Raw genomic sequence first — 18,045 nt, 5'->3', positions numbered from 1 at the left:
TATATTTGTTATTCTCATCGGGTTTTGTCTTGCTTTGTTCATTTCTGTGTGTGTTGCGTTTTAGTGTTGTGTCTTCGTTCTCATCTTGTATTTAATGCGTTTCCCTCGGTTTTGTTTTGTGACCCAGATTTTTTTTCAAACGATTTATGAGTTTTGAACATCGGTATACTACTGTTGTCTTTATTTGATGTATAAGTACCCATCCACGTCCACTTGTATTTGTATTTTATACATGTGATGAGTTAAACCTTTTTTAACTGATTTTATAGTTCGTTCTCATGTTGTACTGTTACACCACTGTCCCAGGGTATCCCGGTAACATGTTTAACCCCGCCACATGCTTTATGTATGTGCTTTTCCCAAGTCAAAAGCCTGTTTGTCAGTGGTTGTCGTTTGTTTATATGTTACATATTTGTTTTTCGTTAATTATTTGTACATACATTTGGCCGTTAGTTTTCTCGTTTGGATTGTTTTACATTGTCATTTCGGGCCATTTTATAGCTGCCTATGCGGTATGGACTTTCCTCATTGTTGAAGGCCGTATGGTGACCTACAGATGTTAATTTCTGTGTCATTTTTTTTCTCTGGTGGAGTGTTGTCTCATTGGCAATCATACCACATCTTCTTTTTTTTAACTGGTTATAATAATATGTTTATTTTATATGAATAACACAAAAAAGTTTTATAGTAATAGATGATAAATTGGTAAAAGCATTAAAAAAATGTAATGCAACTGTACAGATTCCATGTAGCATTTAACTAAGGCAATAATTTATTAAAGCAAAAAGTAGAGTGACGTATCGTCTTGCGTTTTGACTTAAACTTGAATTTCATTTCATTTCAAGGACTATAAATATGAAGCGTTTGCCTCAATAAAAAAAATGTTACAATATATTTATAAAGATGAATAATATATCTGACTGCTATAATTTTTTTTGGTCAAAAGGATAGCTCTTCATCTCGTTGCCTCAAATTTAGTTTAAATGCAATACGTTTTTTAGAATATGGTGAAAATGTCTCCTATGATAAAGTCATATTTATCAAATATATTAACGTAAGGTAATTTTGGTAATTTACTTTGTTTTACCTTTTTCATGACATATTTGTTTGATATTAACTCCGGAGAGCGAAATTTGATATTAGTATCAGCATAACTCTTATAACTTTAATATAAATTAGTTGAGGTTTTTATTCTATAAGTATAACATTGTTTAAATTAAACAATAAAACTATGCACCCATGTATACTATAATTTGTAATTTGTCAATAAGAAAACTAAAACAATTATCATGTTCAACCCATACCATACTAGATAAGTTGAAACTAGACCATCGTAAATTATTCATTCATCTGTAAAGGGGGAGGGTTGAGATTTCAAATACCATGTTTAACCCCGACGCATTTTAATGCCTGTCCTAAGTCAAGAGCCCCTGGCTTTAATTTTCTCGCTCTTTTAAAGACTCATTGGTGGCATGTGGTCCTGTTTCCTGTCATATGGTTGGGTTGTTGTCTTTTGACACATTTCATTTCCTATTTCCTTCCTCAATTTTATTTTTATTTGTGTTTATCATACATTCAGGTTATACGTGCTGTTTGGGCAAAGATGATTTTATTGTTTTTGTTTCTAATGAAAGGTATGTATATTTCTCGGGAAAAGCTCGTTCCCGTCTAATTTTCTATTGTATATAAAGTGTCAAAAGTTTATTCATGTTTAAGTATTGTAAATCGATTTAAAAGACGTAATAGTTATCAAAGGTATCAAGATTATAATTTAGTACGCCAGACGCGCGTTTCGTTCACATAAAACTCACCAGTGACGCTCAGATGATAATAACTATAAAACCAAATAAATACCAGTAAATATAAAGTGAGGGCAAAAAAGATCAAAGACTGGAAAAACATGTCACTAATAAATAAAGACACTGACAATTAGTACCTAATTCGTGATGATGACGTAGCCTTCTGATGAAGGTAACCCAGAAATACGTCCATTTGTTAAATCGTTCTTTTCCGCATGTACTGACATGGGACAGTTTTAGCAATTTGTATTGTTCATGTTCATTCTATGTCTATGTCTCTGAATACGGAATCTATTCAATTATTTACATTTTTGTTTTTTGGATTCAACATTTTATCAGGTACCTGACTGCTTTAACCCATTCTGACAAAAGCGTTCAATTTCTTTTCGATTGGCCAATGCTCTATGGAAGTCTTTAATTCATTATTATTTTTAGAGGTATGGTTCCAATTGATATCTTATGATTATCTGAAATCAGAACCATGAGATATTCCCTTCCGGAGATGTTCATGATGAAAAATGTTAAGATACCCGGCAATAGCATGGCTAGAGGGGCTGTATATATGAAAGGAGAAGAACAGTCACGTGGTCTCCTGCAATGCTTGCTTATATTTAAATTCTTGATGTACAATGGTTTTGATGAAAACTGTATAATAATATATGCAATTGTATTCAATAAGAAAATCCATTTTACAGTACACATGTAACCCGTCAGTAATGTAGCTTTCAACAACATACAGTACATGTTTGAGGGGTCTCTAATGTTTTGGATTATATTTCTCTATCCTTTATGCGGTTTACCAACAATTCTATATATCTTTAAAGGTTATCGTTGATCATCTCAACGAGTTTGATTTTCTCTTTTGAGCCGGTACGGCGAAAGCGAGAAAAGCAATCGAGTCGAGATGACCAATTATACTTTGTTTATCGCTATTTTACCTATGACGACGTTATCAATTTCATGTCAATTTCATTAGCAACGTCACGTGCATCCTTAGTTTCTAGCGATAATTTTCTAGCTCATGCGAGTAGCATGATATAAAAAATTATCACAAAAAATATCAAAGGAAAAATGCACAAAATAGCGAGAATATATTTTGATACCCCATTATTCAATAATCTTTTTGTTATCGTATTTGTCTTTTCTTAATTTTTTGTCAATTTTTCTGTAGATGCTCTCCATTGATTTCTATTCTGTGAGCCTCATACAGACCCTTATATTTTATTGTGTTAATTTTATTGATTGATATATGTACATGTAGGTTACGAAATTACAAGAACGTGATTGATATCTATCTTAACCAAGATGACTACAGTTTTAATGCATCATTCCAGTGCATTAATATATCCTATCTTCATTAAAAGCCGATTTAGATTTCTTTTTTAACTAGCAGTTTTTTAGAACATAAATAGATATAGGAATATGTGGTGTGAGTGCCAATGCGACAACTCTCTATCCAAATAACCATTTATAAAAGTAAACCATAATCAGTCAATGTACGGTCTTCAACACAGAGCCTTGGCTCACACCGAACAACAAGCTATAATGGTCCCAAAAATTACTAATGTAAAACCATTCAAACGGGAAAACCAACAGTCTAATCTATATAAAAAACGAGAAACGAGAAACACGTATAAACTACATAAACAAAAAATAACTACTGTACATCAGATTCCTGACTTAGGACAGGTTCAAACATAATAAACCCTATTATAAATTGTCAATCTCAGAACGTCTACTATGTATCTGTTAAGTTGATCTCAATCTTTCCTCAATTGCCATGTTTAAAATCTATTAGAGTTTTATTAATAACCCAAATGATGAAAATAACTTCACGTCATTGGTTGAATTTTCATCGTTTATGACGTTTAAAGCAAATCACAACGTTTTTGTAAAAGCTTGTAAAGATATTACCCATCATTCAGTAGATTCTGAAATAGCGAATAGAATTCCTATGCTTTACTGATACATTACTATTCCCCCACTTTTCCTGTCTATTTCTTATAAAAAATAGGGAATTTTCTTTTTCAATTTACAATTAAATTAAAGATGAGACAAAGTAATATGAGAGGTCTTTAATTTCTGTAATTTGATTTTTTATTCCATTTAAACTAATCTTTAATTTACCTGCCCTTATGTTCATGTTTTATATTACAGAAGCATATATAGCGTTTTGTCTGCTCTATGGTCGGGTTGCTGTCGCTTTGACAGATTCCCCATTTCCTTTCTCGATTTTATAGCGTGTGTTTTTTTTTAATCTCTTGGCTTATTTTTGTATTCTTTTTTTGTGTGTCTATAATAATTTCAGACCATCTTACTGTACAAATTTATAAATACAAAAAGTACAACCTATTATACAATTTTGCATGAAGTTGATAAAAGAAACGATTCATTTAAAACACGCCCTGTTAGTAAATAAACAAAACACCTGGCATAAACGATTATGAGGTTAAAAGGAATTGACAATGAATACACTCATATTTATTTGTATCCAAAACATGATAAAATTTTGTTTGGATCGAGACAATCTGTCAATTCTTATTTTAACTTTAATAAATTTTATTGAATAAATTATCGGACGATTGCTAGAGCAGAGTCTGACTTTCAGTAGTTCACTATTTTTGTGTTCCGACGATCTATGAATTAACTGTGTCACAGTTAACCATTGATTTATTATAATTATCTATTTTCTCTCCTTAAACAACACAATGGGTGCACTAGTACAGCACCACATGGTTACCCTCTGGAACGCATGAGATAACTCCCTTTTGTTTGTGGGGTTCGTAAGGCTTTGTTTTAAGTTTTCTGTGTAGTAAGCCATTCATTGTTTGGCCGACTTATGATTTTTTTTCATTGTCATCTAGGTTTTAAACTGCTCTAATTTTTAGTAAATTATCAATCTGTGTTACTATACATTCAATATCAACTATATTTGTGTGTTTAGATTTACAGTGGAGAAAAATAATTAAGTTATAGTTTTTGATACATTTAAGATGAGATAGGGTGGAAACAATATAAAAGACAGTTATTTTTTTTTATTTAATTTTTAATAATTCTATTTTGTTTTAAATCCAAAATATGGCATAGCAAGTTCAACTACTTGTATTGCTGCGTTAGACCAATTCGAAAAAAAGAACGAACATTAAAAACTAAATCACAAACATACTGAACTAAGAGGAAAATCAATTCGGAAAGTCCATAATCTCATGGCAAAATCAAATATCAAAACGCATCAAAAACGAATGGACAAGAACTGTCATATCCCTGACTTGGTACAGGCATTTTCAAATGTAGAAAATGGTGGATTAAACCTAGTTTTTTTGGCGCTAACCCTCTCACTTTGATGACAGTCTCATCAAATTCCGTTATATTTACATTGATGCGTTAACTAAACAGACACAATAAATAAAATAGTCAAAATATGGGTACATCAGTCATCATCGTTTAACAATTTTAAAAAGAACAAATTAACAGAACACAAAAACATGTATCTACAAACACATTCCTTGATTTGTGTATCTGACGTCAGAAAATTTTATTCAATATTTAATGCGTTTCCCTCAGTTTTAGTTTGTTACCCCGATTTTGTTTTTTGTCCATAGATTTATGAGTTTTGAACAGCGGTAAACTACGTTATATATAAAATTTATAAGAATCCACAAATAGTTATTCCACTACGCGATTGAATGATTTTGACGTTTATGGATCAACGTATTTTGTAATTCTTAATACAAAAATATCATAATGACATGGAATAGAACAATATCATACTGACGGGATTTTTTAAAGTACAGTCACGTTATAAGAACCAAAGAAATACAAAAAGTCGCATATACAAAACACGCCACCAAAAAATGAAAGACAATACAAACACATTGATGAGATGTATAAGTACAGAGCCACGTCAAATGGATATCACATAAAGCCATTCAACAGTAAAAGTAATATTAATAATACAACAAAGACTAATGAAAGAACTATAAAACACGTTGTTAAGATGATAAACAACATCAGTACGCAGAATCTATACATCAAGACCATAGATTATTATTTGTGAAGTTGATGCGGAATATTTATCAACAAGGTCTTGGTACCTTCCGATGAACTTTTTTAGGAAAAGGACAAGACGTTCTTTGACATACCCCTGGTTCATCAACTTTCTACTCAGACACTGATGGCGTTTAACAGTCTGAGTAGGAGCTGCAAGCTCTTGAATATCGAATAAGTTGGGGAATATATATCCCATATGCAGGTGAAATTGGTATATTGCTACTAAGGCGGGGAAAATTTATAATTTCAAAATTAAAATCGTCTCGTTTGTCATAGATTCTGGTACTGAGATGACTGTGTAAGTCAAATTCGAGATATAAGTCTAAAAATGAGGCGGAGGAAGCCGTGTCTGTTGTTTCTTTAATCTTTAGTTCTGGGGGATATATTAATGGAACCCAATCCGAAAAGTTCGGATTGTTTATGGAAAGAACATCATCAATATAATTGAAAGTGAAATTAAATAATCTGGCTTCTTTGATCCTTTAAAAGCATTTAAACAACAAAGACACCCCCATTGACTGTTGGTTTTGTTATTTGACTTTCAAGCATCGGCAATATATATCCTGGCATCCATGTCTGCCATGCACCACCATAGGGAGAATTTCTTCCATACAATCCAGCAGCATTTGTAGGTCGTGTTTTTATTACTGATTTGATGGTTTATTCTTTTTTTGTTGTTAATACCTTCACAGGCAGTCACTGGAGGCAAATTGTATTAATTTTTATAACAGTTTTGATATTTTATATGACTTTGGCGATGTATTTTTACATGGCATAGTTGTTAACCGATTGTTGGGCTGAAATTGTATCAATATAAGCGCAATGAAAAAAATTTAAAAGAAATTAAATGTAATAGTATTAAGTGTTCAAGATTTATTTTTCGATACGTCTCAAACCAAAATATGGCATAGCAAGTTCAACAGACTCTAACGCTCCGTTACTCCAAATAGATAAAGAACGAGAGTTAAAAGCATTTGAAACCACAAAGACATCATCACTAACTGATGGTTTTGTCATTGCCCTTTCAACTATCGGTAATATATATCCCGGTCTCCATGTTTGCCATGCACCACCGTATGGATAATTCTTCCACACCATCCAAGCAGCATTTGTGGGTCGTGGTATAGTGTTGATAGGAATTTGATATATATCAGACAAATACTTCTTTGTTACATGATCTAGTTCTATTTCATTTTTTAAGTCGCCAGTAGTTTCGTTTCCATTCGCTCTGTTGAATAATTCCTCCCAGTAAGATATATCTGTATCTGCGTACGTTGTCTGTAGTACAGACTTGGGGGGATTAAGAGTTGATGTTCCAAAATCATAGGTTTGTCTAAATGGAGTGTCTGAAATTATATAGTCAGAATAAACCGGCGATCTCCTCCACCAAGGAGAATCATAACTGAAATAAAGCTTTACTGCGGGCATATCTTTTACTGCTTTGGTTATATATTCTCTAATGTGAGGTTGGTAAAGACCCTGCCAGTCCAGTTGTTCGAGTGACAATCGATTGGTTGCTAGGATAACTTTCTTTGCACACTTTTTAATAATGGATTTAGACTGAAATGAAAAAAACAAATCCTGTATTTATTGTACAAAAAGAGGTTTCTAACGTTTATGATATATCATTAAATGTACCAGTAACCAGTAAAGAAAAACATTGTTTTGAATAAGAGTATATTAAGAAACAAACACGAACTGTACGTATAAAGAATGCGTGCAGCATCTGAAAGAAAACCGAAAGTTATTAACTTTGTAAATAAATCTTGTCATCCTAAACTTTATATAACATAATCGGTTATCTTATTCAGATGCATATACATGCAGATGAAGTATTTCGCAGTTCCCAATAAGTAACAAGTAAATAATAAAATTAATAATAAATAATATATAGAGAGATGTAAATAAGTCAGATACAGGTCTATGTGTGTACGAAGCAGGTGCATTACAATATGCTGTTGCTTTTGTAGAACGGACTATTCATGAACGATAAAGAGTTTCATGCTGTAATACAAAACTGAAATAACTGAAACAATTTCCATACAAGTGTGTTTTTTATTTCGCGCTAAACCAACTTTAGTGTCGGAAAATACTCGTACCAAGACAGCTGTTTGTTTGAATTTTAGTTTTGTCAAATTGTATGGGTTTCTCCCTTTCTAAATTTATCTTGGAGTTACCTATTTTGGTTTATGTATTTTTTTCAAAAGAAAAACAAGATTCGCCCTTTTCATATTCCCAGGTTGTCTTAACAGTTGTTTGTTTTACATCAGTCCTCAAGATGTTTTGATTGGTCAACAGCAAACATAAGAGAGGTGAAAAATAACAAAGGAATATTTAAACCAATAAACCGATTGCAAACATCCTTTATGTCCAAGTAAAAACCTATAGTTCAGTGATAGTAGTTGGTTAATGAATCCTTTATTTGTTTTTCATACATTTTTTTCTAATAAAGAAGGCAGTTATCTGATTTGTTTTACATTTGTCATGTCGATGAATTTTATAGCCGACTAGAAGTTATTGGGGATTCACATTGTTAAGGTTTTGACTTTTGACTTTTATCACTTTATCTGAAATCTGGTTGATAAAAAAGACCAAAAAAAAAAAAACAGTTGATAGAACACTTCACAGAAAACTATTAAGACTGAGCAACAAGAACATCCTCAAAAATTGTAGTTTGCGAAATAGCGCTATTTTTTTCTATTTCAACTACAAAACATTGTTGGTTCCAAATCGATGCAATTATACACTATTTATCTACATGAGTATATTATAATATTCAATGGGGAATGAAAACATATAAAAAAGAAGATGTGGTATAATTGCCAATGAGACAACTATCCACAAAAGACCAAAATGAAACAGACATTAACAATTATAAGTCACCGTACGGTCTTCAACAATGAGCTAAATCCATACCGCATAGTCAGCTATAAAAGACCCCGATAAGACATTGTAAAACAATTCAAACGAGAAAACCGCCTTATTTATGTTAAAAAATGACATACCGTTTTATTTGATAAATGTAAGAGCTGTATCATATGTAAATCTGCCTAAAACAAAAATACCAAATCCATCAAGAAAAAAAAGGAAAAAAACGATCGCTATCAATCAACAGAACAAGTGAAGAAGAACTGCATATTATCTGACTTATTGCAGACATTTTCAGAAAAAAACCGTGCGTTTAACTTCTTGTTAAGTCAAACTAAACCATCCACTTGAATGAAAATTGTTTAGTACACTTAGCACTATTGTAATGATCGAAATGCTGATATGATACAAATTACCCTTGTATTCCTGCTGTTGGAGAACGTAGGTTCGAAAAATAAGTTGTAATATCCGTCTCCTCTTTTTCTGATTGCTTTCAGGTCATGATCATACTTGATAGAATGCCTTTAACAAATAACAATATTTGATCGCTTTATGCTTGACATGTTATGCAAATATGAGATTATATTCGACATATTGCCGATATAATCAGCCTATTTAATATAGTCATATATGTTAAATAATTTTAACAGTATTTATGCGTTTTAATTAGTCCCTTAGCGCACGACTTTGTCAGATAATTTAATTGAAAGTTCAAGATAATAATTCAGTTAAGAATGAAAACTTATCTACTCGACACTTGATTTGATAAAAGTGGGGCGAAAAATACAAGAGGAACAATCAATATCACAGATTGAAAATAAACTGACAACGCCATGGCTAAAAGATAAAAAGACAAACAGACAAAAAATAGTACAAAAGAAAAAAACATAGAAAACTAAAGGCTTAGCAACACGAACTCAACCAAAATCTGGTGATGATCGCAGTTGCTCCGCAGGGGTATGCAGATAATGCTGCACATGTGGCACCCGTCGTGTTGCTCATGTGCTTACAAATCTGGTAAACAGTGTAATTCGGTAGATCACATTCGTGGTGAAAAGGGAAGTGAATTGTAGTTCCGTAATAAGGAACATATCAGATATCATTTGTGAAATGGTTATTCCATAACTGTCAACCAAATCGTGATTGAATTTACGAAGGGATCATTTCAACTTCACCATTGAGAAGGATGAATTTTGAACCGTCCATCATATAAATAAGATTTAAAGATTTTGATCTGCTTGTCAATGCTATATTTAATCTGTTTTTGATGTAAATGCTAAGTAAACGATTAAATTATAAACAATCTGTCTTAATGTGCTTCATAAGATAATGTATCGTAACTATCAATTAAAGAAAAACCCGGTGTAATTTATCTGTAATAGCATGTTTAAATAGAAACGAATAATTGTTTTATGAAATTAGTTGATCATTATTGTGGTAACACACACGTTTCTATTTAGAAAAATGTGTGTTCAAACGAATAAACTCAGAATTGTTTTAATTCATTTATGAACCAACAGACCGACCCTTAAAATCAAATAAAATATGAACAACTCCATTTTAGGGAACATATGTAGAATCTAATTGATACACACAGAACTCACCTTTGACCATCAAGTAAAAATCGTCGAAGTAACTCATTAGGTATGGAGGAAAATCCTGTTGCCACAGTTAAAACGTCCTCACTTTCTGAAGATGGGGGTTCAGTTTGAACTACAAGTGAGGCACTATCGTCCGTTAAAAATGTAGTAAAGCCGCTAGTTTCTCTGATGTATTTGTGTGCCTCAGTGCTTAAATATTTATGATACAAAGACTGGACACTGAAATAAACATTCAGACCTTAGTGAATTATGCAAAATCTCATGATAAGGGACTTTCTGTTTTGAACTTTCAGTATATTTGTAGTTTACTTTTTTCCGTAGTTTATTATTCTGATTATTAGAATTATTTTTGTGAATCAGCACAGGGGGTTTAAAATAGGACGAAATTAGCCCAACCTTGACGACAGAATTTGAGATATGATTCTCTTTGACAAACCGTAAGGAAAGGATATATATTATAAATGTGCTTCTTTGTCTATTTTAATTTTTCAATAAAGTAAATGTGTACGGCAGTAAAGGGTTTGTTGAATGAATGGTAAACTATTTAATGACTGCCACTTTTAGCTAAGGATCTATATTGCATTTTTTTTTATATAGAACAAAACACATCATGCCTATCTTTATAGATATTGATAAACAAGTAAAGTAGGTACATCTTCTTATATCTGGTCCGAGTAAACAGTTATCGTTCTTTGATTTTCGTTGTCCACGAATATAGTTCCTAGTGTGGACAGTGTGTTGCTTGGCAATTTTTTAAAGTACCCTTTTCAAATGTATTTTTTCATGTCGTATATTTAAACAATAAGTCATGAAAATCAATAATGTGGATTAATTTGAACAGCAATTTATTATAAAAAGCATACGTCTCAAATATTCATAACGCATGTCGTGAAATAACTACTGTTTGCATGGCATTATACAATGCCTTCCGAATTTTACGATAAAATTTTCTATTTTTAGGTTGTCAAACAATGTTTCAAACAACAGCATCCAATTTCATTATAAACACATACCTTTGTTTATACATGAGTACTCCACTTCTATCTCTGACGAAATACTTTTTATCAGCTTCTGGCAAATTGGTTGTAAGCACATCGGTGTAATTCCTAAATACCTCCCTTATTTGAACGATAAAAAATAAGAACATTACTTTCATTTGCCTGAAATAAGGAGTTGTTTTTAGCGAGAAACCAGTGAAATTTTCTTTTAAGTATATCCGTATGCTCGTAAATGTCTAGACGAATACTATTGCATAAAAATAAACTCACCAGGATCAAAATTTGCGCCAACATAAAAATCACCAGTGACGCTCAAAATCAAATAAAATTCATGCACTCAACACTCAAGGTGTTGTCTTCTGATCTTCCCTTTAAAAAATGTTTAACCTTTCATTGAGATCGCACCCAAATACTTCTACAGTTTCAACTTGGATTTTCCCTAGACCTTGATATCTGTTTTACTTTAGCTCTCCCTTTTTGTTCTTATATTAAGTGATCAATATTATTTTTTTTATACTTCAATTTATGATACGATCACCTTTATCCATGCTACCTGTAGATCAAATCATACATGTCTGGATTATCGGCAAAATAAATATATTGTTATGTTTTATTCAAGCTTATGATTATTACAACTAATAATAATATTTTATAGAACTTCATCTCTTCAAAACCTTTAAAATGTGTGCCTATATGTTCATAAATATTATTTTATATCAGTTTTCCCAATCATTATCTTTATATCTATTTGCTTACTATATATACCATGTGAGTTGATCAGTCGCTTTTCTCTCGTTAGGTTGCAGATTGTAGGGTGTTTTATACCCACCCAATTCGTCATAACGCAAGTGGACTCCCCGTACATAGACAGTGGTGTCAGGTGATGGTCCAGAACCTAACTCGAATCTTATGATCGGAAGCCCTAACTGTTGTATGGTGTCATGTAGTAATGCATGTTCTAAAAGTATAAATTAAAAGATTAGGAAAGTATAAATCAAATTGATATAAAAACTGAAAAGCCTGATCTCATAGTCAAAATAATATGTATATGGGAATTAATAACGGCAAAGGGTGATGACTTTACGGTCACATGACTAAATTATGTCTATGGGCTCATAACAAAATAACGTCAGCCAATCAGAAGACGCGTTACATCCAAAATTAAATTATATGGCAAAGGGTAATGTCTCAGAGAGACGTTAATTAAACCAAAGAGACATTATAAAAATTAAACAGCTCAGCTCCGATAATTCGTCTCGAACACAGCGAGAAATCCAGCTTTTGAGAGGAGCTGCAGCCGTCCCCAAGATATTAATGTAACAAGTTCAGAGAAAAGACGCCAAACAAAATAAGAAAATGTAAATAAAAAAACATAATAAAACAAAGCACACACACACAATACTAGCAAGGGTTGTTGTCGCTTTGACACATTCCCCATTTCAATTCTCAATTTTACATAACATTCGATTATACTAGGTAAAAATGACAAAAATAAGGGTACAGCATTCAACATTGTGTTATAATCTGAATCACTATAAAAACAATGCTATTTTTTTCATATAAAAACTTCTTTCTTCACAAATTAATAGTTTTAAACTTACCTTCACGGTAGTATCTCATTCCACCCAACTCCACATTTACATCCGGGATATCTGTGAACTGTACTGTGAACATCCTTCCTCCAACTCGGTCTGAGAACTCGTATATAGATATTCGTTTATTTTGATGTCTCAGTCGCCATGCAGCGTAGGTACCGGCTATTCCAGCTCCAATTATGGCTACGTCGTCACATTGGGCTACTGCAAGGAATATGGTTTGTTAGTAAAACTGATACTTTATATGAAATATGATTGACGGTGAGGACACTAAACGAAATGTTAAAGAGGAGGATATACAATTTTTTTTATCAAAAGGCTATTTATTCAACACCTTGGTAAATAAAGGAAACAATAGTATACCTGTGTTCAAAAGTAAAAAAAATTATTGTGAAAAAACAAATCCGGTTTAAAACTTAAACCGAGGAAAACACATCAGCTATAAGAGTACAACAGAGAAACAACAGGAACACTGCAAAAGCAAAATCACAAAAATACTGAACTCCGAGGAAAATTCAATTGGTAAGTCCCTAATCAAATGGCAAAATCAAATGACAAAACACATCAAACGAAAGACAGCAACTGTCATATTCTTGACTTGGTACAGGCATTTTCAAATGGTGCTTTGAACCTGGTTTTATAGAGCTAAACCTCTCACTTATATGACAGTCGCATCAAAAATCCGTTATATGTACAACGATGCGTGAACAAAACAGACATAATAAACAAAAGTCAGAATATGGTTATAGCAGTCATCACTCTGTTACAATCTCAAAAAAACACAATCTTTTTTAAAAAGGCACAAAAGCATCGATTTATCAAATTAAAAAAAACTCATATATTGCTTTGCGTGTCTGACGCCAGAAAATGTAAACGTCACATAGAAAAAAAAATGTCGTTCAATGTTTATTCAAAACAATTATAATTGCATGTTAGAAATAATTTTAGAAATAGACCGAGATTTAAAATTGAAGTGAAACATAAAAAAACGCCAACACACATAGAAGCGAACTATTTGATAACAACTACCATATTCCTGACTTGGTACAATTGTACGTTTTGAAATCGACTTAATTTTGCATGCCAAAAAAGATTTAAATTTTCCTTTTATAAGTCATTTATCTATGATCGTAACCTGTATTATCTGTTATCAAGGTGTTGTTGTATGACCTTTGTATTACAAAACTGGTGGAAGATACCAAAATAACATACAAAACTGATAGGTTGAAATAAACAGACAGTGCCATAGCAAAAAACGATATCGTATCTATTTATTATTACAAAAAAGAGCAAAAAATACCATAGGGTCATTCAAACGCAAAAATCACAAATTAACTGAAAACTGCATGCCTAAAAAAGAAATAAAAAAACAGATACACAATGGTACACTAAACAAAACATAGAAAACTTAAGACTAAGTAACACGAAACATATCGAAAACTCAGGTGCTACAAAAATGAAAGCAAATCCTGCACCACATGTGACACCTGTCGTGTTAGTACGATTCCAGCAACAAGTCTTATTCGGTAGGTTACAATCGTGAAAAGGGGACGGGATTGTAGTTAAGATCAACATTCGGAACATATTTGCTATCATCTGTGAAACGGATATTACATTACGGTCAACCAGCTCGTGGTGGCGTCTGTAAAACTAGGGATGATTTTAAATTCACCATTTGGAAATATTGGTTTAATATTTACAATATAGTAGTCGATTTTAAAAGCGCAATATAGCTTGTATATATATAGTCTGGTTCAGTCGCTCAGTAAATTTGTCACATTTTTGAAAGTCGTAAATTCAGTACTGTTCAGACTAATTATAACAGACAACCGTTATAGACTAAAATGCCAGTACAATCGTTGAAAAATCGAAAGTTTAAACTGAAAAAAGTGACTATACCTTTGTCTAATACATAGCAGTATGTGAATTGTACCTTTTTGTTGTGTATCAAGAAATTTCGTACCAAAACCGTTTCGTACCATTGCCGTTTTGTTCCCTATATTACCATTTGGTACCATACCACGATCAGAAACCATTACATTCAATTAGAAATAATTTCGTACCATATGAAAAAAAGTTTTACGATTTCGTACCATATGGAAAAAAAACGCTCGACTATTTCGTATCATATGTCCAACATTGTTTACTGTTTCGTATCATATGTAACAAATGTTGAATCATTTTGTACAGTATGAAAATTGAACTATACCATATCATAGTAGGTACATGAAAAATATTTAGTGTTGAAGGAAATGTAAGTTCGAAATCAAATCAATCATATTTTATAAACTCAATACATGTTCTGTTGTCATCTCCAATCAATAAATTTATTAAACGGTAGGAAATTGAACATTATAAAACTTACACAAATTGACTGCTGTACCACTATTTTTGACATTTTTACCTATTATGTCGGTTTGTTTTATTCACACATCGTTGTCATTATAATAGAATTTTTTGCAACTTTTATATAATTAAGGGGTTTAGCTAGCTATAAACCAGGTTTAATCCATCAATTTCTATATATGAAAATGTCTGAACCAAATCAGGAATATGACAGTTGATATCTAAGTGTTTGGTGGGATTAAGCTTTTAAGTTTGCCATTGAATTAAGGACTTTCCGTTTTGAGTTATCCATGTAGATCATAATTTTTTATGATTTTATTAATAACCATCAGTACTGAATTATGAATACACATAAAAATAGCATAAAATGATACAAAATGGTCAACTTTAAAATCTTCCATATGGTACGAAGTGGTATACATTATAATCTCTAAATTGATACGAAATGGTATACATGATAATCTCTAAATTGATACGAACTGGTATATATATTATAATCTCTATAATGGTATGAATAAGGTAAACATAATAATCTTCCATATGGTGCGAAATTGCATAAATCATTATTTTCCATTTGGGACGAAATGACTCATAAAAAATTGAAATGGTACGAAATATTTAGGATTCGTTCAATAATTAATTAATTCAATGGAAAGAAGTTACTCGAATTTAAAAGGAATATGCATATAGTACTCACAATCAATCGATTCGTCGATAATCAGGTTTTTTCTACCCCTCACAGATTCATTCTTTAAATTACGTTTTGTGTATCCTAACGCAATTGGTTGAAATATCAGAATAATTATAACTAACTGCAAGAATAATGTTCGCAGAGACAGTGTTTTCATTGTCTCGGAGGCAATGCCGTCCTGATTATCAGCTCTGAGCAATATTATTGTTCCAATAAAAATGATGAGATGACGTAGGATTGCTAATAAGATATGATTCACCTAAGTTTTAACAAAAGCAATTACAAGTCATAGTATATGTTATGCATACTTTGATTAAAACAAATCCCATCAATAAGAAAACCACGTGCCCAAAAAAAAAAAATCAACAAAAGCAATACATCACTGTTACTTTGAAATTTACTTCAATAAGCTAATCTACTGTATGTCAAAACTTATTTTAGATATTCAATTACATTTTACAAAATATCTATAGATAGGGAAATATTTTTTTAAAAGTCACAAAAATAAAAAATGGAATATCTCTTTTGGGTTTCAATTTTCATGACATGTACCCGCTGATATATGAGAAAACATACTGTCTATTGTTCACCTTGCATGGAGAAATATTTTCCGTGCTCAACGCCATTTATAATAAAACTTCAGTTTCAGTCAGCTGCTAAATCAAAAATTAGCAGATAGAGATAACACATGATATGATTCAAATGAAAATATTGAGTGTAGAACCCCATAACCTTATCTTACAATTATGTTTTGCAGCCACAACCGTATCGTGATGTCGAGTATGTCTTCTTTTCAATTGTGTCATTTGTATGGCTGTTATGCTTGTATTGTAGTAGACGCCTACACTGTAAACCCACAAGGCTCTGCTTCTTTTTGGGTTCATGTCATTTCTCAGGTTTTACTTGTATCCATATTGCATTTTCCTTATTGGCTTAACGAGATTTGAACATCAGTCAGCAACTGTCTCTTAAATTCATGTATAAAAATGGACAATTAAATTACAGAAAATCACTCATGATTATGGCCATGTTGCTACTATCAAAGTTTTCCATAATAAACCCTGGTAACTTTAAACAGGAAAAAAAGTAACAGTTTGTTACGGCCAGTCGTTTTATTTTGGTCATGTAACAGATTCACAACATAGGACACAAGAAAAAATTTCCCTGTCGTCACATCTGTTGTGCACTTTTTGCTTTAAATGCGATTCCCTTTTTTTGTTGTGCCTTGATGTGTCTGTTTGTATGGATTTAAAAGATCTGAACCTCTGTTAATTTCAGTAGCATACATTTATGAAAATATAAAAGGCTCCTTTATGTAGTTCCGTAATTTTAAGGCAAACGAGAATTACAACAAGTTTTTTTTTCTGTCCGGTAAGTTCATCTTTCACTTACCGGCAAATAACTACGTTTAATAAATGTATCGTGTCATTTGTCAATAATAGTTTTCCCCGTTTTATTTTTCTTAAAATTTCCTCTTCCAAGTCAGTAATATGGTAGTTTCTATCAAATAGTTCGTGTCTATGTATATAGGCGTTTGTGTTTGTTGCACTTCAGTGTTTCTGTTGTTCATTTGTTTTCTTCTTATAGTTGATGTGTGTCCCTCGGGTTTCGTAGTTTGTATACGGGATTTGTTTTCTCTCGATCGATTTATGACGTTTGAACAGGGTACAAGGTATACTACTGTTGTATTACCTACTTGACATTTTCTTACTTATACAGTTTCTATTCGAATTCTAAACGTGTCAAGACGTGCTTTTGTTTTTCAGCATGTTTGAATAATTTCTTACGTTAATTGTTATTGGCTTATATCTTATCATATCATTTCGAGTCTAACATGAATAGGAGGAGTTTCCATACAATCAATGCAGTCTGTAAAAGTGTTTGATTTTTTAGTTTGCTTTGAATGCTGTCGCTATGAAAAATTCTTCAAAACATTTAACCTACTTTTGTTTAAAAAAAATTAGGAGTAACAATAAGGCTTCAAATATATATGTTTTCATTGATTAAATAACTGAATAATAGCAAACGATAAATATTACGGGGCGATGGATTACATAAATATGGTGCAGTGCACTACAAAATATAATATATAACATG

The 18,045-nt window shown here is 31.9% G+C and overlaps 1 protein-coding gene across 1 annotated transcript; it reads right to left on the bottom strand.

The window, feature by feature from the left end:
* Positions 1-6,707: 6,707 nt before the first annotated feature.
* LOC143052270 (aplysianin-A-like) lies at positions 6,708-16,153 on the bottom strand. Its single transcript, XM_076225258.1, has 7 exons — positions 15,955-16,153; positions 12,918-13,115; positions 12,082-12,274; positions 11,332-11,436; positions 10,322-10,537; positions 9,134-9,239; positions 6,708-7,409 (listed from the first exon to the last, which is right to left on the bottom strand). Exons 1-7 carry the CDS (start codon positions 16,103-16,105, stop codon positions 6,723-6,725), a joined length of 1,656 nt encoding a protein of 551 aa, XP_076081373.1. The 5' UTR covers positions 16,106-16,153; the 3' UTR covers positions 6,708-6,722.
* Between the last annotated feature and the right edge of the window lie 1,892 nt (positions 16,154-18,045).

Source organism: Mytilus galloprovincialis, chromosome 11 (genome assembly GCF_965363235.1).
Source record: "Mytilus galloprovincialis chromosome 11, xbMytGall1.hap1.1, whole genome shotgun sequence".
Classification (NCBI taxonomy): Eukaryota; Metazoa; Mollusca; class Bivalvia; order Mytilida; family Mytilidae; genus Mytilus; species Mytilus galloprovincialis.
The sequence above is the reverse complement of the archived record's forward strand: the minus strand, read 5'-3'. Positions and strand labels throughout refer to the sequence as shown.